Below are 9,337 nucleotides of genomic sequence, written 5' to 3' on the forward strand. Positions count from 1 at the left end.
CTTTAGCAAGTCCTCCTTTGCCTTGTCATGAGTCCCCTATCTGAGGTAAATATATGTTTGTGAATATCTCCCAAAAAATGCTAATGCAACATATTCCAGCACCCATCACCTGCTTGCCCAGGAGCAAAAGGGTTGCTAAACACTCCAGCACTAGTCATGGCTTATACAAGCTGCAGGAAAAACACTAGAGACCCTATCATTAATACCCACTACCAGGGGCCACAGGAGAAGCTGACCAGCCAGACACAAGAGCCACGGCTCCCAGAATAGGCATAAGAATTGAGCGTAGCCCTAGCCTCTGAGGGATCACATAGGAAGTAGGCAAGCCCAACAGGCTAAGCAAGAAACAGACTAAGAGAATGCCAGAGCCCCATGAAGGAGCCTCAGATGTGCAACATAGCCAAGGCAAAGAAAGTGAAAGATGGTGTCCATGCCCTGTCTGTAGGGCTGATGCAGGAGGTGGGGCTTCAGCTGATAGATTTTGAAGCTGGGGACAACCAGAGCTTTGACGAAGATCTTGGTAGATCCAGTCACACCTCCTCACACATCTTATTGGTATGACCTTATGCTAATCACTCAACCTAGAATAGCAGCCACCACCAATTCCTAAAAAGTAGCTGAGCCAGCAAAGGAAAGGGATTTCCTTTCATGGCTATCTACTTGCCTAAACAGATGTGTCCAAACCCACTTCATTCACAGGTTTAGGTGTCCTGCTAACCACAGCAGGGTGAGGGACATGAACTCAGACCTAGAGATGACATCTGTCAGATGAAGAAAGAAGTCTCCCCACTCCTGAGACAGTGTCTTAGGGTTACCATCATTGTGGTGAAACACCATGACCAAAGCTATTTGAGCAGGAAAGAGCTTATTTGGCTTATATTTCCACATCCATAGTCCATCACTGAAGAAAGTCAGGGCAGGAACACAGAAAGAATAGAATCCTGGGAGCAGGAGCTGATGTAGATGCCATGGAGGAGTGCTGGTTGTTGGCTTGCTCATCATGGCGTCCTCAGCCTACTCTCTTATAAAACCCAGGTCCACCAGCTCAGGGATAGCACCTCCCACAATAGGCTGGGCCCTCTTCTATCAACCACTTATTAAAAAAATACCCTCCAAGCTTGCCTACAACCCCATCTTATGGAGGCATTTCCTCATTTGAGGTTCCTTCCTTTTAGATGACTTTAGCTTATGTTTTATGTCAAGGTGACATAAAATTAGCCATTTCAGTTGATCCCTTGTTAATTGACACACAAACACATCACTGTTGAACCGCAACCTTTTCTTTCTTAGTCATCCCCAAGATCTCAAATTAAAAATGTAAATAACTTTTTAAAATTCCCACAGGCCTTACAAGTTCAAAAATATTAAAAGTTCCGTTCCCTTAAGATATCTAGTCTCTTTGAAAAATCCAAAATCTCTTTTAAAAGTTCAAAATCTCTCAACTGTGGAGGCTCATGTAAAAACCAAAAATAAGTTAAATATTTTCATCCTTTAAGAGGGAAGAACAAAGCAAAACCTCACTCCAACTGTGTAAAAATTAAATGTCCTGCTCTCTGGGTTCCTCCAAAGGGCTTGAGTCACTTTTCTGGCTCCACCCCACAGCTGATGTTGTTCTTGGTGGCCATCCCATGGTACTGGCATCTTCAAAATGCTAGGGTCATCTGCTGAAACTGGGCTAAACTTTCACCAATAGCCTCTCCTGGACTTTCTTCAGGGACTCTCATCCTGCCACACAGTGCCAAGCCTCAGCTGTTCTCCATAATCCCTTTATGCCTTCAAAATCAGCACCACCTGGGTGGCTATTTACACTCCCAAGTTCAACTGGGAGCCATGTGGAGAACACAGCTTCTATGTGCTGCCCCTCAGGAAACACTTTCCAGAAGATTTCATCTCAGTGAGGCTGGTCTCCTTTTAATCATCGCTAATTTCTCAGCTCCAGGTGGCCAGCAGGAAAGCAAAGGTTTCACTTCAGTACTTCTGGTATCTTGTTAATCACAGCCAGTCCTTCAGCTCCAGCTGACCAGAACCACGGAGTCTTAATTCAAAATAACAAATGGTCCCGATAGTCTCTAAATTTCCCTGTCAAACTTCACAGGCCAGGCCTGCATCATCTGCCTTGCCCTCAGTGTTCTTATCTTCCAAGTTCCTACAAAACAGCTCACTGAGATCTCAACACTGCATGGCTTTTCTAGCTCAAAATCCTAAAGTCCTTCCACAATCCTATGCAAAACAACATGGTAAGCTCTGTCTCAGCCATGATGCACTATCCTGGTACCAACGCCTCTTGGTTAAGATTGCTATTACTGTGATGAAGCACTATGACTAAAGCAGCTTGCGGAAGGAAGGGTTGATTTGGCTTATACTTCCACATCTGTCCACTACCAAAGGAAGTCAGGACAGGAACTGAATCAAGGCAGGAACCTGGGGGCAGGAGCAGATGCAGAGGCTCTGAAGAAATGATACTTCCTGGCTTGTTTCTCAAAGCTTGCTCAGCCTGCTTTCTTATAGAACCCAGGACCACCAGCCCAGGGATGGAACCACCCACAATAATCTGGGTCCTTGTCCCTCAATCACTAATTAAGAAAATGCCCCAGGGCAAACCTTTAATCCTAGTACTTGAGAGACAGAGGCGGGCTGATTTCTATGAGTTGGAGGCCAGCCTGGTGTACAGAGTGAGCTCCCAAATTTATGGAGGCATTTTCTTAATTGCAGTTCTCAATTAGCATGTGTCAGATTGACCTAAAACTACTCAGTAGAAGCCATTACTATGCCTGTGTTCATAGGGGTGTGGATGTTCAAGAAGAGGCTGCGATGCAGCACAGTGGCAGGCACTGCTCACCCCATCCTACCTAAGAATCTGAGTTCACAGAACAGAATGGACAGTGAGAGGTCATCTTAATAACAACTGAGCCCTGTGGTTGGGTGGAGTGCAGGCCTCTCCCATGGCCCTGTGCAGCACAACCACCCAGAGGTCTCTTCTCCTTGGTTCCATCTTGACCTCTGCTCCAGGCTGACTAACATACAGAATCCGGTTCTGTGGTCTGAGGGCTGTATGTTCGTCTTCAGCTAGGAGCTGGGGAGCTGGCTGAGCCCTGCAATGACCTTGGTGTCACATGCTCCTGGCACAATGCATCAGCCATCACAGTAGGCTGGGGCAGGTCCAGGCCTCCTTCTGGTTTGTGCAGTGCCCATTTCAGGTCATTTGAGGGATTTAAGAGGGTTCCGACATGTCTCATTACAAAGAAGCAGAAAGAGGACGTGGGCATCTTTCCAGATGAAAAAATTCTCGTGAGATGACCACACACAGACACAGACACACACACACAGACACACACACACACACACCACCACACATACACACACACTCCACCATGCTCTCTAAATTTCACACAACTTCCAGATAAGTGAGACATACTCCATCAGCAGCTAGATGCAGAGGAGAGCTGAGTGAGAGACAGCAGCAGACTGTGTGGAAGGCTTAGTGCTCTGAGACCATTTCTATGCCCACTCTGGTGGTCTGGAGACATGACTTACTTATGTTAGGCACAGAAAGGCGGGGGGCCTCGGCACTTCTCAGAGGTAATGAACCTTTCAGTCTTCACTGCTGGGTAAATGCTGTAAAGAAATGCAGGGACAACCCCCTGTCTCAGGAAAAGCTTCTGCTGTAGAGCTAATTGGTTCTTCAAAGACTCCTGTTTTTACCAGAGAGAGAAGCAAAAACCACAGGCATTTCTTAGGCTCGGCTCTCTTCTCCTGAGTATTAGTTTCCCTGGGGCAGGCAGGGCTATGGAGTTCTGTCAGGTACAGCGGAGATTTGTGTGATCCTGAAACTCTAGGCTGTGCAGAAAATCAAAAGATGGTTAAACCTGGTTGTAAGGTGAAAGGAAGTGAATGTTTATTTTCCTAAAGTTTAAAACTCATAATTTTGTGTTTACTGCTCTCGTGTGTGAATTTATATACAAATTGTATTTTTGTACTTATTTATGAGGTAGCTTCTCGTAGTTACTTTTCTATTGCTGTGATGAGATACCACGACCAAGGCAGCTTATAGAAGAAAGAGGTTTTTCAGAAGGTGAGCCCATGACTATTGTGGTGGGGGGGGGAGGGGCAGGGGAGAGATGGGGGGAAGGCACAGCACTTGGCAGATAGGCCTGGTGCTGGACCAGTAGCATTAATGATAGTGGAGGAGTTTATGGTAACTTGAATGAGAATGTCCCCAAAAGGTTAATATTCAGATACTTGGTCCCTAGTTGGTGGAACTGGTTTGGGGAAGGATTAGGCCTTCTTCGTAGATGTATGTCACTTGAGATTACAATGCTATATAATTCTTTGTTTGTTTCCATTTGTGTTGCCAACGGTTAATACAAGGTTGATACATAGTAGCTGCTCATAGAATGTTTTTAAAATTAAAGAATGAACCAGTCTTAAAAATAATCCTGGATTTCATTTTTAGTGTTTCTCTGAAGCACAAACATACTGCCAGCAGGTGGCGACAAACACAGCAGAGCATTCCAGGCTTTGGGACTGATGGAAGCTAGGAATTATATAACACTTCAACAAATGTGGATTTCATGTTTATTTCCTCAGCCAACTCCTGATTACGAGAATAACAATGTGTGGTAGAAGTGTCTCGGTGGATCTCAGTTCAAATTCTGCTTCTTATAGCCTACATCTTGTACAAACTCTTTCAAGATTTGACTACTTACCCATCAAAATAAATAAATAAATAAATAAATAAATAAAAGGAGGCAAGAGGAGGTTGAGACAAGATTTCTTTGTGTAGCCCTGGCTGTCCTGGGACTCTGACTGTAGGCCAGGAAGGTCTCAAACACATAGAGATATGTCTGCCTTTGCCTCCTGAGTGTACCACCTCAGCCCAGATCTAAAATAAATTTGATAATACCATGCTCTATTAAATGGGTTAAATGAGGTAACAATAGTACCCTATACAGACATATAGGTATAATTTCAATGCTCGTTTCAAAAGCCAGTGTGTGGTGCATGCCTGAAATCCTAGCACTTAAGAGATGGAAGCAGGCAGACAGATTAAGTGTCCAAGGCCAGCCTAGGCTACAGGGGAACCCTATCTTAAAATAGTAACAAAAAATTCAGTCAATGAAAATTACTTCCGTATCAATACTTAATATAGAAGTTGAAGTAATATATATGGAAGTTGGGAGAAATCAAGAGTATTATTAAGAGAAAAAAAAAACCATGCTCAGCCCCTGTTTTTCACTGAGAGAAATAGGTTAGGGTTCAAGCTCCTGCTCTCTTCTTAAACAGATTGAGTATACTGTGGTTCCATTTTTCCATAATGATCCGTCTGGTGTTAGACCAAGCCATCAAAAGGAGAGATATCTTCTGATAAGAAAAGCTCAGAACATGACCGGAGTTTTCAGAGGAAACGGTCACTCCAGACACACAACAGTTCTCATGCCAGCACTTCCACAGCAAAATGCATGGGCCACCAGAGTCAGTAAATAGACCCTCTTCAAGGCATATGTAACTTTTATAGTCCAAAATCTGTGATCGATTTTTTCCTCTCAAGAATTTCCAGTTCTAAATTAATTTTTAATATACTGACCTACAGTGCCCGGCTATTTTTAGATAAAGCTGTCAGCTATCCCTTAACTTAAAAGTTTGCTGAGAGACATAAAAAAGTGGAAATACCATCCTGCCAGAAATGAGGGGGAAAAGAAAAGTGCCCAGGGCTCTCTGGTGACTGCATAAAGGCTGCTGGATAAACCACCCTAAGCAGCAGAGATCCTGGGGAATTCTTAGAAAGGTTGGTTCTGCTCCATTCTAGGGCCAGGTCTCAAGCACCAGCCCTACCTACAAGTAGAGCAGCGCATCAATAAAGGGACCTGCCTATAAAGGGACAACCTCCACTGGTGCCCATGACCCACAAAGAGCAAGCGTGCACGTTAGAATGTGTCAGGTATGAATTTCCTCCTTCCCACACGCAGAACCCGTCATCCAGACCTCATGTTCAAGTCCCTCAGTAGCTAGAGGGGAGATGAATAAGAATAAGAATCCTACTGAACGGGCCACAAGGAAGTAAGCACTTCCCTGTAGAACCCATTCTCCAGGTCTCCTGAGCTCTGTTCACCCCATGTTCCAGCTCTTAGCAGTTAAAAAAAATCATGGCAGACTCCAAATGATCTCCACAATGACTACGTGGTCCAGGCACACAAGGATTTCAAGCTGTTGGTTTCTGCATCTCCAGCAACCAGGATGATACTCAAAGAAGAAACCTTGGAATTTTGATTGAGTACTGATAAGAGGAGGTTCTGAGAAACAGGATACAGTTAGGGAGCAAGGAAACAAAGGCCAATGCTGGCCCTCGGGACCACATAAAAGTAAGGTTGATGCCCGGGTGTAGTGGCACATGTCTGTAAATCCAGATCTTGAGAGGCAGGAGCAGGTGGGTACAAGGCCAGCCTGGTCTATATAGTGAGTACCAGGTCAGGAGGGTTGCAGAGTGAGACCCTGTCTCAAAAGAAATTGAGGGAAGGGGAAGAATGGTGAAAACACTAAGTAGCTTTAAAGTTTGTGTCTTCTAAGATATGAAAAATGAAACAATTGCCCTTCTTTTAAGCCACTAAATGTTGGGGTGATTTTTACTACACAATGACAGAAATAAGAACAGTATAGAGAAGTGACAGCTACTAAACCCAGTGGTCCTCAACCGTCCTAACACCATGTCCCTTTAATTTTCTGTTTTAATTTCATGTTCATTGGTGTTTTCCTGCTTATATGTCTGTGTGAGGATGTCAGAGACACTGGAACTGGAGTTACCTACAGTTGTGAGCTCCTATGTGGATGCTGGGAATTGAACCCTCATCCTCTGAAAGAATAGCCAGTGCTTTTAACAACTGAGCCATCTTTCTAGCCCCCAGCTGTGACCCTTTAATACAGTACCTCATGTTATGGTGATCCTAACCATAGAATTATTTTTGTTGCTACTTTATAACCGTAATTTTGCTACTGTTATGAATCATAACATAAACACCTGTTTTCCTTTGGTCTTAGGCAACTCCTGAGGAAGGGTTGTTCTACAACCTTCCCCAAAATGGTCTCAACCCACAAGTTGGGAACACTGTACTAAACACAGTCTGTAGTGGCGTCCCCCACCCCTATAATTCTGTGTAGGTCATACACATAGAATCCTGGTATGAAAAGGCCTATTTTATTTCTATGGCAAATTTTCTTTTACTAATTTAAAAAAAATATCTTATTATTAATCTATGTGTGCCTGCAGGTGATATATGATGTGTACATGAGTGTGGGCACACAGGTGCTGCAGCATGTAGGTGGAGGTCAGAGGACAACTTTTGGGAGTCAGTTCTCTCTCTTCCCTTTACCTGGAGCCCTTGAATCAAACTTGTGTCAAATAGCAAGTCCCTTTACCTGATGGACCTGGAGGAAACTCATCTACTTTCCAGTGTGCTTCTGGGAACAGGAAGAAGTAGGTGGGCAGGGTGGAGGAGAACCTAGCAGGGAAGGATACAATTGTATCCATGGCCCCAGGGGCAATGAGGCCAAGGGGACAGATAGGCTAAAGAGGGCACACTGGTGGCCATCCAAGTAGTGACTGCTCACACGGTTCTTCCAGTCAAGCAAAACCTAGGGCAGGAACAGAAGAGACCTGGTGTTCTGCCAAATGTGTATTTACAATATATTCATCCAGAATGCAAACAGACCTTCCATGCATGACTTGGACAGTGCTGTTTGCTTTTGTTTCTGTTTTGGGTCTTGAGATACATGTGGTTGTCAGTGCTCAGCACTGCCTGCTGTTTGTGGCACACCTGGGATCTGTTTTGAGGGCACCAGGACCACTGTGAACTGGCTCTCAAGGTCCCCTAGCCCTATCATAGATGTCCTCTCTTCTGCTCCTGTTGTCCGTTCTGTCACCCACACAGCCTGTTGCCTGCTGGCTCTGTGAAGAAAGCTCTTTATGTCTCTCACAATAAGCCTAGTCATGTTCTATTTTTAATGGCTTTTTAAATGTCTGCTCTGCAAAGGAAAAGTCCCTGTATTAAGAAAAAAAAAAAAAAAAAAAACAACTGGACTCTCACCCAGGGAGGTGACACACTGTGTCATGACACCAGAGACAGAGGCAGAAAACTGGTCCCTGCATCCTGTGGTGTGGTGACCCTAAAGGAACCTAGAAAATGTTGCGTCACCCCATGTGGCCTGTTACCTGCCTCTGTCCTGCCCTGGAGGTGACTAAAGGAACTACAGAAAAACAAGGTGTTGAATGACTGGGGGCCTCATCAATCCACATGCCTCCACAGGAAATAGTCTATACCTGTGCTCAAAGAGAATGAGAGAAGGCCTCCCCTTCTGCCTCCCTTTCCTTGATCATCATTGGCCCAGTGCATTCTGCTGGACAGATAAGGCTCACACAGTCTCCAACCATGCTCCATAGCCAGGATACACTGTAACTGGCACGGTATAAGCCTCTGCCTGTTCATGATGCTAACTCTACCCTGGGGCCTCTCTGCACCTGTACTTACTCCTGCTTCTGACCGGTGACTCATGTTCTCTTTGCAGTTCTTCCCCTATGGAGACGCTTCCAAGTTCGCACAGCACGCCTTCCGCACCTTCGACAAGAACGGTGATGGCACCATCGACTTCCGAGAGTTCATCTGTGCCCTGTCCATCACCTCCAGAGGCAGCTTTGAGCAGAAACTGAACTGGGCTTTCAACATGTACGATCTGGACGGTGACGGCAAGATCACCCGGGTGGAGATGCTGGAGATTATCGAGGTGAGTCTTCGAGAGGGGACACAGGGAAGATCTCACAGAAGCCATCTAGACAGCTGTTCCTCTCACTCTCTGCAAGCCCTGCTAGTTACACACCAAGCTTTGGTTTCTCCCACCGTGAGCCCATTGTAGCGCAGGGCAGGGCAGTCACAGAGGCAAAAGTAGGGCATTCCTGTAACATAAAACTGGTGTTTTAGCCATCTACTCAGTACAAGGCCTTCAACAACAACAACAGCAACAAAGAGCTTTCTGGGAGCGAAGGGTATTAGCAGGTCAGCCTCTAGTTCTCATTTGGGTCCTGCTGAACAAGACAATCCCTTCCTTAAACCGTTTTGAACTGGGTCAGAGCCCAGTGCAGCCAGCAGCTGTGGGGCCCCCTCACCCCATCCCACCCGACCCCTGTAAGACTCAATGGAATCCAGAGATCTTTTCCAGTTGTGTTGGTGAAAACCCTTGATTCCTCTACCTACTGCTCTGGTTAGGTCATCAATCACCATTTCTTCTTGTGCTGCCTGCTGGATATGCCCGCCCCTCTAGAGTTCTCACAGTTTCCCCTCCCCTCCCCTCC

At 45.4% G+C, this 9,337-nt stretch overlaps 1 protein-coding gene across 2 annotated transcripts in view; it reads left to right on the top strand.

The window, feature by feature from the left end:
* Vsnl1 (visinin like 1) overlaps positions 1–9,337 on the top strand; it is a 119,818-nt gene that overhangs the window by 96,616 nt on the left and 13,865 nt on the right. Inside the window, exon 3 of one of the 2 annotated variants that reach the window (XM_028772233.1) lies at positions 8,557–8,772. The exons of the other annotated variant lie outside the window; for it this stretch is intronic. Coding sequence (XP_028628066.1) covers positions 8,557–8,772 — 216 coding nt within the window. The remainder of the gene's footprint in view (positions 1–8,556; positions 8,773–9,337) is intronic. 2 annotated transcript variants of the gene reach the window in all.

This window comes from Grammomys surdaster, unplaced genomic scaffold (assembly GCF_004785775.1).
Source record: "Grammomys surdaster isolate TR1022 unplaced genomic scaffold, NIH_TR_1.0 212, whole genome shotgun sequence".
Taxonomy (NCBI): Eukaryota; Metazoa; Chordata; class Mammalia; order Rodentia; family Muridae; genus Grammomys; species Grammomys surdaster.